Source organism: Trichomonas vaginalis, chromosome IV (assembly GCF_026262505.1).
Source record: "Trichomonas vaginalis G3 chromosome IV, whole genome shotgun sequence".
NCBI lineage: Eukaryota > Parabasalia > Trichomonadida > Trichomonadidae > Trichomonas > Trichomonas vaginalis.
In genome coordinates, this window is record NC_067206.1 from 404871 (window position 1) to 422792 (window position 17922).

At 33.6% G+C, this 17922-nt stretch overlaps 10 protein-coding genes, 1 non-coding gene and 3 pseudogenes across 14 annotated transcripts, besides 2 other annotated features; 6 read left to right on the forward strand and 8 right to left on the reverse strand.

Moving 5' to 3' along the window:
• Positions 1–200: 200 nt before the first annotated feature.
• Positions 201–272, reverse strand: TVAGG3_0002240. Its single transcript has one exon. It is a non-coding gene; the product is annotated as a tRNA-Glu (tRNA).
• Positions 273–519: 247 nt separating this feature from the next.
• Positions 520–1924, reverse strand: TVAGG3_0002250 (uncharacterized protein; the record flags this gene model as incomplete). Its single annotated transcript, XM_001312407.2, has 1 exon — positions 552–1628. One exon carries the CDS (start codon positions 1626–1628, stop codon positions 552–554), a length of 1077 nt encoding a protein of 358 aa, XP_001312408.1.
• Positions 1925–2165: 241 nt separating this feature from the next.
• On the forward strand, positions 2166–3899 carry TVAGG3_0002260 (uncharacterized protein; the record flags this gene model as incomplete). Its single annotated transcript, XM_001312406.1, has 1 exon — positions 2177–3712. The coding sequence occupies one exon, from the start codon at positions 2177–2179 to the stop codon at positions 3710–3712; it is 1536 nt and encodes a 511-aa protein (XP_001312407.1).
• Positions 3900–3960: 61 nt separating this feature from the next.
• On the forward strand, positions 3961–5360 carry TVAGG3_0002270 (presenilin family; the record flags this gene model as incomplete). The annotated part of the gene is made up of 1 exon (XM_001312405.1): positions 4046–5302. One exon carries the CDS (start codon positions 4046–4048, stop codon positions 5300–5302), a length of 1257 nt encoding a protein of 418 aa, XP_001312406.1.
• Positions 5361–5480: 120 nt separating this feature from the next.
• On the forward strand, positions 5481–7345 carry TVAGG3_0002280 (cilia- and flagella-associated protein 100 family; the record flags this gene model as incomplete). The annotated part of the gene is made up of 1 exon (XM_001312404.1): positions 5481–6833. The coding sequence occupies one exon, from the start codon at positions 5481–5483 to the stop codon at positions 6831–6833; it is 1353 nt and encodes a 450-aa protein (XP_001312405.1).
• A 2141-nt stretch (positions 7346–9486) lies between these two features.
• On the forward strand, positions 9487–9796 carry TVAGG3_0002290 (annotated as a pseudogene). Its single transcript has one exon. A coding segment is annotated over exon 1 (310 nt).
• A 68-nt stretch (positions 9797–9864) lies between these two features.
• On the forward strand, positions 9865–10095 carry TVAGG3_0002300 (serine threonine-protein phosphatase family; the record flags this gene model as incomplete). The annotated part of the gene is made up of 1 exon (XM_051219679.1): positions 9865–10095. The coding sequence occupies one exon, from the start codon at positions 9865–9867 to the stop codon at positions 10093–10095; it is 231 nt and encodes a 76-aa protein (XP_051104665.1).
• Positions 10096–10693: 598 nt separating this feature from the next.
• Positions 10694–11387: a terminal%2Cinverted (terminal inverted repeat of Maverick-1B transposon ID:TVAGG3_0002310).
• Positions 10694–17922: part of a mobile genetic element that runs on past the window's edge.
• TVAGG3_0002320 (uncharacterized protein) lies at positions 11766–12083 on the reverse strand (the record flags this gene model as incomplete). Its single annotated transcript, XM_051219680.1, has 1 exon — positions 11766–12083. One exon carries the CDS (start codon positions 12081–12083, stop codon positions 11766–11768), a length of 318 nt encoding a protein of 105 aa, XP_051104666.1.
• TVAGG3_0002330 (organellar and viral DNA polymerase type B) lies at positions 12902–13372 on the reverse strand (the record flags this gene model as incomplete). The annotated part of the gene is made up of 1 exon (XM_051219681.1): positions 12902–13372. One exon carries the CDS (start codon positions 13370–13372, stop codon positions 12902–12904), a length of 471 nt encoding a protein of 156 aa, XP_051104667.1.
• Positions 13464–13936, forward strand: TVAGG3_0002340 (annotated as a pseudogene). Its single transcript has one exon. A coding segment is annotated over exon 1 (473 nt).
• On the reverse strand, positions 13955–14782 carry TVAGG3_0002350 (KilA, N-terminal/APSES-type HTH, DNA-binding family; the record flags this gene model as incomplete). Its single annotated transcript, XM_051219682.1, has 1 exon — positions 13955–14782. One exon carries the CDS (start codon positions 14780–14782, stop codon positions 13955–13957), a length of 828 nt encoding a protein of 275 aa, XP_051104668.1.
• TVAGG3_0002360 (organellar and viral DNA polymerase type B) lies at positions 15083–15481 on the reverse strand (the record flags this gene model as incomplete). The annotated part of the gene is made up of 1 exon (XM_051219683.1): positions 15083–15481. The coding sequence occupies one exon, from the start codon at positions 15479–15481 to the stop codon at positions 15083–15085; it is 399 nt and encodes a 132-aa protein (XP_051104669.1).
• On the reverse strand, positions 15838–16611 carry TVAGG3_0002370 (organellar and viral DNA polymerase type B; the record flags this gene model as incomplete). Its single annotated transcript, XM_051219684.1, has 1 exon — positions 15838–16611. One exon carries the CDS (start codon positions 16609–16611, stop codon positions 15838–15840), a length of 774 nt encoding a protein of 257 aa, XP_051104670.1.
• On the reverse strand, positions 16837–17921 carry TVAGG3_0002380 (annotated as a pseudogene). Its single transcript has one exon. A coding segment is annotated over exon 1 (1085 nt).

Below are 17922 nucleotides of genomic sequence, written 5' to 3' on the forward strand. Positions count from 1 at the left end.
TGATAGAATTAGGATTGCTGAACAAAATATGTCAATATATCAAAGATTGATCACTGCTATTAATTGGATAAAATATATCTTGATGTTGAGTGAAAATGGTAGAGAAAATAGCTTTCTTTGTTTCACAAGTGCTTGATAATGATAAGGAAAAATGTTCTCATTGAAAATAGTAGCTTTCAGCAGGAAAAAGAAAAAATATTTTCCGACACGGGGAGTCGAACCCCGCTCCAGCGGATGAGAACCGCTTATCCTAACCGATGAACGATGTCGGATTTACATTTCTTAAATTTCTATTTTTATAATAATCAAGATAATTCTGTGAAATACCACACAATTTCAAAAGAATTTACTCCACTTCATATTGCAGTATTTTCTGAGAACCATGAAACGCACTTATGTGTAAAATATCACCCCAAATATATGAAACTTCCCCCAATACCTTTAAAGGAATTATTTCAATTTAATGTTCCCATCAAAAAGATCTTTAAAATAAAAATGAAAAATTTCAAAAACAAACGATATATATTTTATACTAATACAATATAAGAAAACTACCATGCGCGCATCATCTTCATAGTTAGCAAAGCCAATTTATTAGCATTATCAACGCTAAATATTGGCATTGGTCCTCCATAATCATCATCTAGCAATCTAACATAAACGGCAAACGGATCTTTCACTTCCTTAACAAATCCAGGCACTTCATTCATTGCATTGAAAATATCTTCATTAACTTTCTCTGCATCAGACACTTTTGATAACAGATTCATTCCAGTAGCTGCAATATTTCTATTTGATTGGTTCATTGAGTACAAAACGAAAGATGCAATTTCATTCATCGTATTTGTCATCGTAACAGGGTTTTCAAGGCAAGACATTAAGAAATATGTTGCAGCTGCATGTAATATCGAATGATCTGGATTTGCTTTCATCAAATCTGTTGTAACTTTCGGAAGTTTCGCGTAAAGAACGAATTCTGGTATAATTGGATCGAATTTGATCATAAATGCAAGAATATGTAATGCAGATACTGATGCTCTTGTTCTGACTCGTTTTGGATCTGTTATCATTTCAACTGACTCTTGGAAAAGAGTTCTCATGACATCGAATGTCTTTGCGCATGCCAGGGATGCCATAGCTTCCCATCTTGCGTCTTCGATGTAAGAAGGAAGCTCTCCCAAATCTCTGTTCAAAACTGCAAGAACAGAAGAGAGTTTCACTTCCTTTCGTAGTATCTTTGATGAGCTGGCAATCTTAATGATGTTATAATACGCGACAAGTAATGATCCGTTGTGATCTGTTCTACCGCAATTTTTCAATGCGGGAGAATACATTGATTCGAGTTCTTTGATGAGGACTTGTATAAATCCTACGTCGATGAGCCATTGCTGGACTTCTTTGAGCTCTTCATTTGGTCCGCAAAGTGCTTCGAAAAGAGAGAACACGGAAACATCATCAGCGTATGTAACGAGTTGTAGAATAAAGCCGCATGAATCTTTAATTGCATTTGGATCGATCAATAAACCTGATAATGTTAATGAACTTAATCTCGGTAAAATTAAAGGATTTTCATCGATGTGTGGAAGTACACCCAATACTGCATTCATAAATCTTTGGTGTGCAAGCATTGCTTTCGTTAATTCTGGAAGTGAATGTTCTAATATTGAAAATGCTTTCGCGCTTAAATCTTTCTTTTCAGAATAAAATGTTAGTTGAAGTAATTCTTCAACGTTTCTTACAAAACTGATGTTAGAAAATAAAACTATACAATTCTACCAATCCAGGATCTGCCGTCCTGAAAAGTCTAAAAGTAACAGGACGCTGAAGCATCTCTTCCACTGAGGCGTCTTCAAGATTTTCTAAATCAGCGGCTCCTTGAGACAATTCCTCCAGGAAAGAAAGTTCATCCATTTCAAGATTTTGCATGAAAGATTTTAATCTCCCTTTTTATCGTTAACAACGAAATATGTCTAATAAGCTAAATTAACGCTATTTTTCATAGCAAATTCCATGTTTCATGAAAAAAAATGCAAATATGAAATCAAAATCGCGATCAAAATGCTCCCCTAACTGAAAAATCAATACACATGCAATCTCCTTATGCTAAAGATAATCCGGTGTAAGTATTGAATGATTTCGAATGTCAGAATTAGTGAGGTAAAAAGTGACAATCCATATGAGCAACGAAATTTCCATTGGAAGCTTGACTGCTGATAGCATTGCAAATTGGATCCTAACGGAAACTTCTGCTCAATTCCAAGAAGATGATCTTTATGATATTATTCGCAATTTAATTAAAAATCAAACGATTAATTTTGACGAATTTCAAAGCCAAATGATAAAATTATTCCCAGAAGATGCAGAAAAATTAGTTTCAGATCTCAAAAGATTTCTAAATGCTTCATTAGAGCCTGCTCCTTCGAATAATTTCTATGAAAATAGCCAAACTAATGATAATTATGAAACTCCAGCAGGAGAATATAATAACGAAGGATCACCCAAAGATTACCCACTGGGATCTCCAAATGAAGATGAAGAGAAAGAAAAATCTTCACATTCAAAGTCAAAAAAGCACCATAGTAAGCATCACAGTCATCATCACCACCATCACCATAAACATCATCGTTCGTCTTCCGAAGCATCTGATAGCGACAATCCAGAAGAAAAACCTCCAGGAGAAACTCTACCAAATGATCCAATGGAACCACATGTACCCGATCCAAACGTTTTCACTCAAGATGAAATCAATGATATAAAGAAATCAGCGCGTTCAATCTTCCAAAACATGGTATCTCAATTTGGAAAAAGTCAATACGAACCACAAATCAGACAACCGCGTCCAGATGATGGCGGTTCAGCTCGCCGTAGAGATAATAGACCTTCTGACAATTATAATAGAAATGATGACAGAAATCGCGATAATTCTAGACAATACGATGACTCTTACAAGCGTTACGATGATTCAAACCGTATGCAAGATAATGATAGATACTACGACTCAAAGAGAAGAGATTATGACTCAAGAGACAACGATTACGACTCAAAGAGAAGAGATTACGATACAAGAGATAGCGATTACGATTCTAATAGATATGGAGATAAATCCAGCAGATACGAACCTGATCAATGGCGTAGATCAGAAAATTCAAGAAATTATGACGACAAATCCAGACGAAGAAATGAATCTTCAACTAGATTTGAAGAAGACCCAAGGAAGCGCAGTGATTCAAGAGATTTTGAAGAAGATCCTAGAAAACGAAATGATTCTTACAGATATGATGACCCAAGGAAGCGTGGAGATGCAAGAGTATTTGAAGAAGATCCAAGGGAACCTTCAAATAGATATGATGATCCAAGAAAACGCAGTGAATCAAGAGGATTTGAAGAAGATCCGAGAAAACGTGTAGATACATCAAGAAGATTCGAACCACCTAAATATCCTCCACTAGGACATGTATTCATTGATCCAACAAGAGGACAACAGCCTCCATTCATTTTTCCTGTTCCACTTCACCCATATCCTCACATGCTTCCTATCAACGCGATGCCTCCTTTGCCTCCAATGCCAATGGACAATCCTCCTTTCCACAGAACATCTGATTACGCTGTAGATCCTAGAGATTCTCGAGATTCAAGAGATTCTAGAGACTCGAGGGACTCAAGAGATTCAAGGAGCTCAAGAAAGCATAGTCATGATCGCTACAGACATTAGAAATTCTTTATATTAGTCTTATTTTTTGTTTATTTTTTTCAAAAAGAAAATTTAAAATAGAACTTGTTATTCATCTGTTTTCTAATAGAAACGCTTTATAGTGTACGCATAGTTGCATCAAGAAGAATGAACATTTCATTACGACTCCAGAAAAAAATAAGGTGCTCAATTTTATTGACATTTTTTTTGCGACTCATATAAAAAATCATCTACTATTAGAGTACTAATGATTATTCGATTTATTCGTTTTTTTATAAAACAAAAAGGCAGAAAAAAGTTTTGGGAACTAAAGTAACAATCTCGGAATTCCTCGAGTTTTATGCTCGAAGGATTATGAAGATTGCTATCCCTGTAGTAATTACTCTTCTACTAGATGTTTTTCTTACGCGTTTAAAAGAACAATCTTTCCTAAATACAACTATCGATCGAACTATTACAGTTTTCACACGTACATCATCCTCATCGAGTGGAATTAGTACAAAATGGGCAATTATTCTTGCTGTTATACTAGTTGCTGGAATTTTCCTTGTTACAATTGTATTATTACTTTTATATTACTATGGGTGTACTAAATGTATTATAGTATGGATGGTTATAGCAGTTACACTACTTCTTTCATATTATGTTTACCTAGCAGTTGGTGAAATTCCAAGTTTAGAAAATTGGCCGATTGATTGGATAACTGTCGTTTTCTTCCTCTTAAATATAGTCATTGTTGGAAATATGGCTGTATTTTGGCGTGCCCCAAAGATTGTTACTCAGATCATTTTGATTTTAATTTCTGTCATGACTTGCTGTGTCTTTCTTTTCCTTCCAGACTGGACTGTATGGTTACTTCTAGGTATGCTTGTCATTTACGATATCTGCGTTGTATTATGTCCACGTGGTCCCTTACAATTACTAATTAAAAAATCACAAGAGCGTGGTGATGCAATTCCTGCTCTTATTTATAGTTCTGCAGCTTATACCTGGAAAGATGGACCTGAAGAGGAAGAAGAATCTCATGAAATCCAAATTGACAGATCAACCGAGCAAGAAGAGAATAACCAATCCAATGAACCAAGTACTCACGAGAGTAACGAACAGACTAATCAAGAAACTAATGAACAAGAAGATAAAAAACCTTTGGAGAAAGATCCAGAAAATGGCCATCATAAGAAGCATAAAAAGAGGAGACCAAAGAAATTCCCACTTGGTTCAAAGAAAATACATCCAGCAGAGCCAAAAGAACTAAATTCTGAACAATCAACTGAATCTTCTTCTTCATCTTCATCAAGTTCATCATCAGAAGATGACAGTGAAGCGCTTGAATTAGAATCGAAAGAAGGAATTAAACTCGGATTGGGAGATTTCGTTTTTTACGGAATTTTAATCAGTAGAGCTGCAAGAAAGGGTTGGGATACTTCTGTTGTATGTATAGAAGCTGTTTTGCTCGGTCTTTCAATCACTTTAATCTTTCTTGCGATATTGGAAAGGCCTTTGCCTGCATTGCCTTTCTCACTTGTTTTAGGTATTATATTCTATTTCATTATGCCATACACATTGAAGCCTTTCGCCCTGAACTTAAGAAAGCTTCTTTTGGTGTATTGAAATATTGTATATTGTTTATTTTTGTATGTTTTTAAGGATAAATATTGTTATATATAAGAATTATCGTTGATATTTAAAAGGACAACACTCCTTTTCAATTGTATATTATTGAGGAATTTTGCAAAAGTGACAGCGCGGGAATTTTTCTCCGTTATTTTTTTATATTTTTTTGATAAAAATGACTGGTAAAATTCATTCTCCTCATATGTTAAAGAATCCAAAATCTCCTAAGACTCACTTAACCATGGAGCATATTAACCAGCTCATCAAAAAAAATCCATATAACTTGCCACCAGATGAAAAATTATTGACTATTAATGATGAAAATAATGAAAGAGCAAAGACTGATATGAGACAGCGTTCAAGAACTCGAATAGAATTCAGACAACCTCAAAATCTTCCAAGATTACAAAGTGTGCATTCTGTTATGGGAGAACCAGTTGATGAAATTAAGCCTGTAGCTACAGAACATCAAAGGAGACAACAAATGCATGGTTTTGTAGAACAAACACGTGATATTTTACTAGCTCAATTGAAAATTGGCAGAAAATCAAAAGAAATTGAACGTATTATGCAACAACAGCTTACTGAGCAAGGAATTATACAAACTCAGATTGCTAGAATTGCAGAAACTAATAACCAATACGATATGACATCAAATTCACTCAAAGCTGAGCTTAATAGAGCAAAAAAGGAATGTGATAAAGCACTTAACGAAAAGAAGCAACTGCAAAGAGAGCTTAAATTCAAGTATGATACCATCGCGCGCATAAAAGCTGAAATTACAAAGAACGAAGATATCGTATTTTCATACAGAAACTACAGCGAATTCCTCAAATCTCTTACTCCTCCTGGAGAGAATCCTCTAGACCGCTTCCAGGAACCTCAAACATTACTTAACGAATTTGAACAACTCGAATCTGATAATCTCTTTCTCATACAGAAATGTTGCGAACTCGAGCAAGAAAGTGATCGTGCAATGGAAGATATTAGAAAAGAACTTACTACAGCCCAAGAAGAAAAGCGAAAAATGGAAAATGCGGAACAAAAAATTAATCCAATCGCAGTTCTTAACTGCAACGATACAGCCATACAACAAGATTCTCGCGCAACAGATGATGAGCTTGCCCAACTCTCCAAATACATTCAAAGCGCTTACGTTAAGTGTTTCGGAAGTAAAAGCGATTTCGGACCAACAACAATGCTCGAAAGACTTGAAAACGAGCTTGAAGTCTTATATAAAAAGATTGCAGAGCTTCCTCCTGAGTTTGTTAATGAGACACAAGCTCATATCGAGAAGGCAAGAAGAGATCAAGCGAGAGCTGACAGACAAGCTCAAAAACTCCTCGAACAGAGAAGAAAGACTGAACAGGCAATCGAGCGTGCAAATAGACCTGTTACTAAGAAGATGGGAAGACCTCTCAAGGTGCGTGTTTTGTCAATGCAACTTACTCATCATGTTAATGATGAAAAGAAAGCTCAGGATGAAAAATTACAAGAAGAACTTTTGTTCGGCTCTCTTGATGACTAAAATTTTGTTTGTTATTTGATTATTATGAACTGAAATTGCTTTTTTATCGCAAATTTGAGCAATATAAGATAAATAATTTTCTGTTAACCTTTCGTTGTGAACTCATAATATACTTATTTTAATACACTCATAAAAAAATTATATTTCACTGTATTTAATTGCTTGAAAACTCATTCCAGATTTCCAAAAAAATTTTGAAAATCAAAAAATGAAAAATTATTTAGCAAATTCACTCTTGGTATTTTTATTTTTTAAATTTTTTTGGAAAACTTCGATGAAGGAATTAAAATAGGGTTGTTAGATTCCCGACGATAGGTGTCTTGGAAGATTTGCCTGGTGGCATCATAGTGTCTTTAAATCAAAAATTTTATTTTGGAGTTAGTTTGATTGATTTTTCAATAAAAAACATTTCTAAAACAAGAAAATAAAACGATAAAATATTTATATTTTATATAAGGATCTTATATATTTAAAATAAATATCATTTTATTTTTTTCATTGGTGTCTGTCAAACCATAATACACTATTCAAAAATTCAATGTGTCTTGCGGTTTCAAAAGACACCTTCAAATTGAACGATAGCACAGACACTATTGAATTTTACCCATTGTATTTAGTTTTTACCCTTTTTATTTTTAAGAATTAATGACTGAAACAGCCGTTTTGCTATGACCTCAATCACTTTTATTTATTATTTTAAATATTATTTAATTTTATTATTTGAATAGGCCAACTTATATTTGAGAAGCTCAATTTGAGACCACTTAATACATTGAAATATCATAAATATTGAAATATTAAAAGTGTATTTCAAAATATTGAAATTATAAAAATTTATAATACTGAAATTGAGACAAATTAATAAATTCAATGTGTTTTTTTGAAATAACTCTCAAATATTATTTTTTTGTTTATTTAATGATGAATAAATATGATTGCTTTAGTCAATCATAAAAACTAATTTAAGTTTAAAATAATGAAAGGATAATTTGATCGTTTTTTAAAATACAATTATTTTTGATGATTTGCAAGAATCTTTGAAAAGAATATAATATAGGTTCTATTTTTGTAAAATTTATCCAAATCATGTATTACATAAATTACGATTAAAACGATGAAAGAACCAAAAAGTGTGTTTTGTGTTTTGTTGTTGCGTGTTGGATGCGGGATCCTGTTATTTCCGAAATCGACAAAAAATTTGGAAATTTAATTTCCGAAATCGAAATTATATTAATGTTTTTAATATTCTTATATCAAAAGGATTAAAGTTCATTAAGAGAAAAACAATTCTTCTTCTTCTTCAATCTATTGGCGCATTTATTTCTACACGCCAATAAGGAAGGGAAAATTATAAGACACCATGGTGTCTTCAAAACGCGAATTTTTGATATTTTTAACAACCCTAAATTAAAATATACATGTGATGTTAATTATGATTTAGGTCAGGTGGGTGGGGCTTCCAGGCGCGTTGCGCCCTCTAGCCCATAAGAAATTTTGCCCAAGACCCAAGAGGAGGACCGAACCCCAGCCGACCAGCCGGTGACAAAACCAAAACCGTTGTTATTTACATCATATTAATGGTGTCACTTTTTTAAATGTCACATTTTGTGTCGCTTTTCACAAATTATATATGTTTTCATGTTTTGTCACTTTTCTGTCACTTTTCAGGAAAAAACATTTTTATTATTATATATAAATGAATTTTACAAAACCTCCGTTACCGTTCTTTGGAAATAAGAGTAAATGTAAAGATATTATATTGAGAGAACTTAAGAAACTACCGAATGGTCTAACATTTGTAGATTTGTTCGGTGGAAGTTTCTATATATCCCATTTATGTCATACAATATTCCCAGACTCAAAGATTATATGCAATGACTTCGACAACTATATGGACCGTCTCAAACATATTCCAGACACAAACAATATGTTGAAAGAGTTAAAAGAAAAGATACCTATAGGTAAGATGGAACGTATACCATTAGATAAGAAAAATATTGTGAGAGAGGTTTTGAAAAAAGCAGAATATATAGACTGGGATAGTATATCTGCTAGACTATTATATAGTGGTGCTATAAGAGTTCATGACATTGAAACACTTATGTCAAAAGTTTTATATCTTAACTATACAAATGTTTTCAAAGAGGACATAGAAAAATATATTGAGGGTATAGAGTTTGTGAGATGTCATTGGACAGAGTTGTATGAAAAATATAAAGACAAGGAAAATGTTTTCTTTATAGTGGACCCACCGTTCTATAACACATGGGATTTTCAATACCAAGTAGACTGGACTTTGAGAGACTCTTTAGAAACTTTAGACGTTATACATAACCATCCATGCTTTTACTTTACATCCGATAAAAGTGGTTTGGAAACCGTTATGAGATGGTTAGAGGACATACATGACTATGAGTTTATATATGACAAGATAGAATATGAGAGAGGTCCTATAACTGGAGAAAGTGTCACAATAAAGAAATTTTATTAGTAAGTAAATGTGGTTTGAAATAGGACTACTTGTTTTAGGTTTTTTCCATTGTGTCATTTATTTATTTGACGTGGCAGAAAAGTACAGAGAATATGAAGATGAACCAATGCCTGCAAATGTTCAGCATATGTACTCGTAAGAAATATTTTTATCTAATATTAAATGGACGCACAGAACTTAGCGAATGCACAGCAACCTGGACAACCAAACCCAGAAATATTCCAAATGAAGTTAGAATACAAACTGCAATGGCAAACTATGGTCAAGTGCAACAGATGTACAAATGCAAACTGCCATGTCAAATGACGCTGCGTTAGGTTTGCCACCATGGTATGCAAATATGAGATGGAAAGAGTTTTATACAAACCCTGAAGTGGGATATAAACAACTTTATGCAGATGACGCGAACACAGGAGTTGACCCAGAATATGTTTCTACCAGAGGAGAAACAGAATGTATGAGCTCCAGTTAAAGAATGCTATGGAACTCAACAGGAAACGTAAGAGACTAGGCGGACATTAGATTTTTACATATAGTAAAATGGGTTTCTTCAGTAAGATAGGAAACTTCTTTCGAAATGTTGGAAGAGGTATATGGAATGGAATAAAATCTGTCGGAAGAGGAGTATGGAACGGTGTCAAAAATATTGGTAAAAGAGTAGGTCAGTTTGTTGGTATTATACCTAAAGACCTGAAAGAAGAACAAGCTCCTGTAATACAACAGCCTGAACCTGCACCACAGTCAAGTTGGCAACCACAACCGGTATATTAAAAAGTTATATTTTTATCGTTCGATAGTAGTTGTATATGAAACTAAGTTCTAAGTAAAACGCATGGTATAATGGAATTATCTTTTTCTTCCATCTGTAGTAAACCATACTTGAAAGTCTGAAATACTTCCACTCGGCGGTTCATATAACTTTGTAGGTTTTTCGAAAAGTCATTCATCAGACATAAGAAAGAGTTTTGCGCACCAGAAAATGAAGCATGAACAATAATAGTATCTGGGTCGAAAATATTTCATATGTTCCATTAGGTTTTTCGACTTCATAATAGTCCGGGTGTACTGGATATGCTGCAGGCTGATTTAACATCCTCATAAATCTAGACCATGCCAAGTTGTTATATTTTGTAGAAATATAAACGTTTTCTCCAAGGTCTTATTTTATTGATTTAACAGTTGCATTTTTCCTGTCATAAATAATATCGAGATGGTATTCTCCTTCGTCAATGTTAAACTGGTTTGCATATTCAATATAGATATCGTTTATTTTTTCTGAAAAGCTGAAGAGTTGTTCTAAGTTTATAAGCAAATTAACTTGTAAAAGTTTTCCTTGTTCAAATTTCTCATACATACGTTTTTCTTTGTTAGTTAGTATACATATCAAGGGTACGGAGGCACTGCGCGCCTCCGTACCCATTATATGTGAATTTGACACTTTACGAAACCGTTAACGTATATTTTACAACACAAACGACAACACTAACTTAACCTTAAATATTTACAAAGCCACCAACCACTTCACCTCACTAACGTTTTCACAAACCACTTCACCTCACTAATGTAAAAAATAAACGTTCTCACTTACAAAAGTATTGCAACTCCTCCCATTGCTGTGCTTCATATAACAGCTCATAATCTTCTGACTCACTTTCTTCTTCATATAGGTCAAAATCACTGTCATAGTTTATACCTGTAAGTTTTGACAAAGCTAATGAAACACGCTTACCGTTTGTATCATATGCTTGTATAAACTTTCCATTATGCTTGTAGTCAAAACGCTCAAACTAACTTTACCCTTTCTCCCTCGTATCTGAAGAATGTATTTTTCACGAGGAACGAAGAACAAGTTCTTAACTCATGACCGTTGTAGTTTGTTATCTCAATAGTTTTCGTCATTTATATAAAAATAAAATAAAAAAAACTTAAAAATTAATGATATCACCACCCTCACACATATGAAAACATAGCCCAAAAATAAATTTAGGTGAAGTGGTGAGATCTCACCTGTTTTTTCACTTTTTTCACCCTGTTGAATTCATTGCTTTATAACTCTCTTCCTTTCTCCAACTCTTCTAACTTCTTCCTAAGTTTAGCAATGTTGTCCTCATGAAGTTTAATCTTCCTTAATATATACCTTCTCTATCTAATGTTGCTTTATCTTTCTAAACTGAACTCTACCATCCTTCATAGTTATGAATGTAAAAACCTTTCTGGAATAGTTCCTGATTTAATGTATTCTACCAAAAACTTTTGTTTCATGCTTCAGTGACTTTATTTGTCATTTCAATCAAATAAAAATTATAATAAAAAAAATAACGTTATTTTTCAGTAAGGAAACGCAGGAGTTTACGATTTATTTGAGGTAGTATTCTGGTTTAAATGTTGGAGTCGGTTTAGGAGTGACTTTTGAACAGGAGTTTGTACTTCCATGTTCAGAGTCATTGAAGTTTTGCTTTGAAGGTGTTGAGTTTGTTAACTTCAGCTACTTCAGTATTATTTACAACATTTGCTTTATTTCTTTTCAACATCATAACTGCTCCTGCTGTAGCTAGCAAACCTAGTGGGAGACCATATCTTATATAAGGACATTGACCAAATGCTATTTTGACAAGAGCTGGTGGAACACCTAACCTTGGTGAGACTGCTCTTTGCCATTGTGCAGCTCGTAAGAAATATTCAATAGGTGCTCCATAATCGTTTGGTAAAGTTTGTTTCATAGATGGTGAAGGTTCACGAGAGCTTGATGAAGAACTCATTTATAAGCTTTAAAAATAAACGTTCATCCTTTATTCCTCACTGTCGTCCGTAGCTAATTTAGTCATCTAATCTTATTATGGATGCCATTAGCACGCACCTGAATGGCAAAGCAACAATCCCTCATAAATCCAATAAGTGGCTTTGGTACATTTTCAGTTGCTAGTTCAATAGGTCCTTTAACAGACAATTTGTATTATTGGAGCAGTAGATGTTTGACCTTGCTGGAAGCAAAAGTCCACTTCTGTTGGAAAACCACATAAGAAATGTGTTGTTGTCATAGCTATCCCATTTATGTTCCACACTATCATCATCCACCAATGACCTCATAACATCTTCATTAAATCCAATCATATCATTGTTTGTATTGCAAGCGTTCGCAACCATTTCATAAAATACTTCCATATGATTTTTCAGGTTCTGCAGGCATATTTCCATAAGCTCCCATGGAAAGCTAAGATATTTAAACTTAGGGTTCTCAAAATTAACATAATAGTTGTCTTCTTCTTTCTAAATAGTGCCCAAATACTTTTAACATTAATAGCGTATAAGCTGCTTAAATGTTGCACTTGAACTATCTGTATTCTTTGAGAATGAACCGTCCATAGGAATCCAATCCATAACTTTAACAGGAAAACATAAAGCCTCGTTTGTATAATGTTCTACAAGTTCTGTATAAATGTTAGGGTCTAAAGAGAATGACTTTGGATGAATGAAACATTCATTAAAATCCATCTTTGTTCGAAATAGTTGCTGGTTTACAGTTGTAATAGTAACTGTTCCACTAGCTTCTACTGCCTTCGTTATCATAGTGAATGGTTCATTCCATGACATCGTTAGCTTTGCGAACTTGTTCTATAGCGCTCTTAAACATCTCTCTTCTCTGTTGTTTCAGTGTGTCGTCTCTTCTTCTTGTTTCACCAACGTTTGCATTTGTTATGTCAAACATTTCTCTTCTTACTTCATGTGGTACAGCTCTTCTTGTTTCACCAACGTTTGCATTTGTTATGTCAAACATTTCACGCCTTACTTCATGAGGTACTGAACGTCTATGATATAAGTCAATAGCAATGTCATTTAAAGGAAATGCTCTTGCATGGACTTCGTCCTCGCCGCGTTGCGGCTTTATGAACTCATGAATTCTATCATAACTTATTGCACCATTATAGTCATTGAGGATGTCAGCGAGTGCTTTTTTGTTTGTTGCGTAATGTTTTGCAACATCTATGTTAGCTTCTGTAAGAAGTTGTTTTATTTCCGAGTGTTCTAACTTAGACAACTTCCGATACATCTTTAGTAGGAAATAAAAAAATATTTTTTGAAAAAAATTAGATTAGATTTTTTTAAGTTATTTTTCAAAATAATTTAATATTTTTATTTTAATGAAACACATGCAAGATTGCAAGTTCTTTTCATACAATGCTCTCGCTACTGCCATCAAGAATGAGTTCAGTAATGCTGCAAATGTTAATGTTATCTTTAACAAGAAGTTTGTGAAAGAATCTAAGTTTGGTCAGTATGTCAGACCATTAGCTATTGTCATTGACGCAAACGTTATACTTCACAAGAGTTAGCAGTAGTTTTGAAACAAAAGAGTTTCTTCGTGAATGTCAAAGATACACACTATACTGTTATAAAGAACTCTAACGTTGACTTCTTCAGTATTGCTTTAAATCTTTCCGAACAGAAAGAATATAAGAAGGGTGAAACAAATGTGAAATATTATCCTTCATCTCTGAAGACAATAACGAACAAAGATGTCATACAAAAGTTCTTACCAAAGGTTGAAGAAGCTTCTATTGACATTGACGAAGGAAGTGAAATGGTTGAAGAAATAGACCCTGAAGCTATTTAAGCAAAAATATATTTTTGTTTATTCTTCCTCTTTGAAGTTATCAAAATATTCTGTTATTTTTTCCTTCAGTAATGTTAAGTCTTCTTTGAATGTAAGTATTGTGCAACCTTTGATGTCATAGTGTGTTTGAGGAAGAGTATTTTTGACAATTTCCTTTATTTGTTCATTCGGGGTCATTGAAATCGGTAAGTTTTCACGATAGAACCAATTTCTGTCAGATTTATATATCTTAGTGAGGTCATAAAAGCTCTTGTTATTTCTTCTCACTAAATGCAACATAACCATATCTTTATCTTCTTCATTTTCCATCTCTTCAGTATATATCATATACTTATAACTCTTTTCCTTTCCTTTTGGTACCGAACGTGGTATTCTTTTCTGAATGCTTTTGTCTTTGGATTCAATGACTTCATCTTTTGCTTGAAGTTTCATTTCCATCTCTCCGCGTTCTGCTTTATATAGTTCATCTAACATCATGAAAATATAACAAGCATAACGAGGTGAAGCCCACATTGCAACAGCATTTACTAAAAGTCTATGAATATAATATCCTTTCAAACCAGGAGCCAAATTCTTTCGATTTTCATACGGAATCTCTTCTCTCGGTTTTCCGAGGGAAGCAATCATATGAGGAAATTCTTCTAAAAGTTCTTTTGTCTGTTGGTTTTCAAACCAATGATAGGCTTGCTTTGTAGAACAAAGAGCATTCATTATACTTTGCACCTGGTACATGTCATCTTTGACTGAACGAATGAGTCTCAATTGTTTGTTATACTGTATGTACTCGTATTCTTCATTTATGGCTTCATGAACGATAGCAGTTGTTGTGTTCTCTGTTGTTGACATTACTGTCTTTACATACAAGATAAAAAAATAAATAAAAATAAAACTAACTTTATTTTCTGACTTTCACAAAAGACCAAAAATAAACGCTTTACATGTATTTTTCAGCAACTTCGTCAAATAATTTTATAGCTTTATCTATCTCATCTACTTCAAACGTTTCTTTACCTTTCGTGGGAGCACCATACATTTTCTCAAAAACTTCAAGCAGTTCTGTTTCTGCAGCTCTCATATCATTAACAAACACAACCTTGACTCTATTGACTGTACTGTCATATCTTTGAGTTATATTATATGTCCTTCCTATCTTATATCTTTTGTGTTGAAGTCCTTCGGTTTCTGAACGATGTAAAGTAAGCCTTCACTGCAACGTTCCGTATTGAATGAACCATATGTTATGAAGTTATATCCAACAACTGGGTTTAACCATAACAAAACTATTGGTATAAGACTTTTGTCTATAAGATATGCTCTTGTTCCATGAAATGCTACTGATATCATAAGCTCAGGATTTCTTGTCAAAATTTTCTGAGTAGAAGCAATTCTAACCCAGTCCTTTGTTTTCTTTCCAGATGGAGATATAATGTCTGACAAAGAATATTTGTTGTATTTCTTTGAGTATCTTACGTTTAAATCACCTATTCTAACCACTTTGGTGTCATTGTCTATCTTTCTAACTGTTTCAAACTCAATGTTTGACATTACTGTCTTTACATACAAAATAAAAATTTTTCTTAGAAAAAAATTAGCGTTATTTTTCTAACTAATGAAATTCATGAAATTTGGTCATTTTTCAGTAAAAATATAATTTAGGTGAAGTGGTGAGATCTCACCTCTTTTTTCACCTAATTTTTCACCTCTTTTTTCACAAGCGTTTTACATGAATTGTACGATGTATATTTGAAATCCTAAACAGTTTTGTAGCTTCTATTTCTTCGCTGAGGATATCATAAGTTTTAACAATGCCGAAAGTCTCTTTATATTTCTTCTTGACGTCAGACAGAAGGAAATCTTCTGCTGTTGGATAATTTTTATTAAGAAATGTCAACATGTCCATTTTATCTTCTGCTGGCTTTTCTTGCTTCTTTCTTTAAGTCTGCATAGTCGTTTCGCATTCTTTCTATCTCTTTGACTGAGTAGTTATATTTTCTTATTGCTGCTTTACATTTTGAACATTGCGGCATCGTTTTTGCGTTATACATTGAAATAAAACCAGCTAGAACAACTAAGGCGTCAATGGTTTTCTTTAACTCAAAAGCTGCTGGTTTTATCTGTTCGTTCCATACTTTGCCTCTTCTATCTTTATCTCTTATTTCCCAAACACATTCAGCAACTAATGAAACAAAGTTGTCGTAGGTCTTAAATTCTTCGGATTTGTAAAGGTCAGAAATATTTTTATAAACCATGTCGCAATCTTTGTCCATAACTTTATGGTTGCAATGAAAACCAAGGAATTCATAATTTACTTTACGTATGAATTTCTTAATTTCTACTGAGTCAGTTGTTTTGACTTCAATTTCGTCGAATTCAGGAATAGTTAGTTTTTGATGCTGAATTTCAGGTAGTTTAGGTAAATGGTCGATGAGGTCCTCCATTTCATAAAGATACTGTTCATTTGTTTCATCTTTCGCACTACAGTCTAAATTACTTGTTAAAAGTTCTTGCTTTATCTTCTGGATTTCTGTTTCAAAAGTATATGAAGGAGGAATAAAGCTTTTCATCTCTACCAACATTGACGTAGGATTCATGACTAATGAATTTGGTGCTGTAGTTGTGGACAGAGCCCCGCCGTTCGCGGTTTGAATTGTTGTTGTGCCGATTGTTGAAATCATATCTTTTATACAAAATAAAAAAATAAATAAAAATAAAATTAACGTTATTTTTATCTTTTATGAAAATTCACGAGACCCAAAGGTCAGAGTCGCAACGCGGCTAGGGTGAAAAATTAGGTGAAAAAAGAAGTGAGATCTCACCACTTCACCTAAATTTATTTTTGGTACCATTCATGATATCATGACTGTTCTCGTTCATGTCTGATTTACATCTAATGAAAAAGTTTAGAAGAATTTTCTTATTCTTTCTGGCATATTTTTGTCTTTCCAGTACTCCCGCTCTAATGGTCCCAGATGTGTTGGCTTTGACTCTCTCAAGTTCTTAGATGGTATAACATCTTCAACACCTCCTTCATATCTTACTTTATAAGTGTCATCGTTTATGTTGTAGTCAAGTATTTCAATAACCACTCCTCGCTTTGCTTCGTCAATGGTTTCAGCAAGTTTGCCATTACTACTTTCGACTAATTTATGACGAGGGTAAAATGCAATGGAGTCGTCAGCAGCTTTTATAAGATATCCATTACCTTGCGTAGAGTCTACGATATAATAGTTTCTACTTAACCTTAAACGTTTCTTTGTCAACGGTTTGTCGTCAAGGACTACACGAACTTTTGTACCAGGAATGAGGGTAAATTGTGTTGAATTTCTGATATTTTGTGTTTGGCTTCGTTTCTTTTGTATATACTTTTCTTCTTGTGTTGTGTCATTGAATTTGGTGTATGTCCTGTTGTAGAATGTGTTGAGGAATTATATACTTCGAGAAAATGTTTCATTGTTTCTTCGGTAAAGTCTCGCTCTTGGTTTAAATCTCTGAGAGTCCTTATGAAGCGGTTAATGATGCCGAGTATGTTATGGTTATGGTCTTCAGTAGTGTAGTGAGTTATGTTATGCTTAATGAGAAAATCTGTGATTTCATTGCTGAGGTATGCACTGTCTTGGTCTGAGGTTAAAGTACTTGGGCTATGTTCTGCTACAAACTTTTGTAAAACTCTTAACACTTCACGAGTTCCTTTATTCCTCATTGGATATGCATATGCTTTGCGAGTGTTAACATTAATGAAGATGAGGAATGGTTTATGTCCTCCTTTTCTGCTTTGAATGAGAGTGTCAAATTGGTATGCGTCAGGAGTGTTGGAGTAAATTGGTAAAAAGTAGTCGTAAGGGTTTATTTTTGTTTGATGTACAACATTTTTGTCAAAGAACCTTTTCACTTCAGCTCTGTTAGTAAATCCCCAACTCTTTGCAGCTTCATTGAATTTTTTAAATGACCTCCACGGTGATGATTCGAATACTTCTTTCAAGCTCATT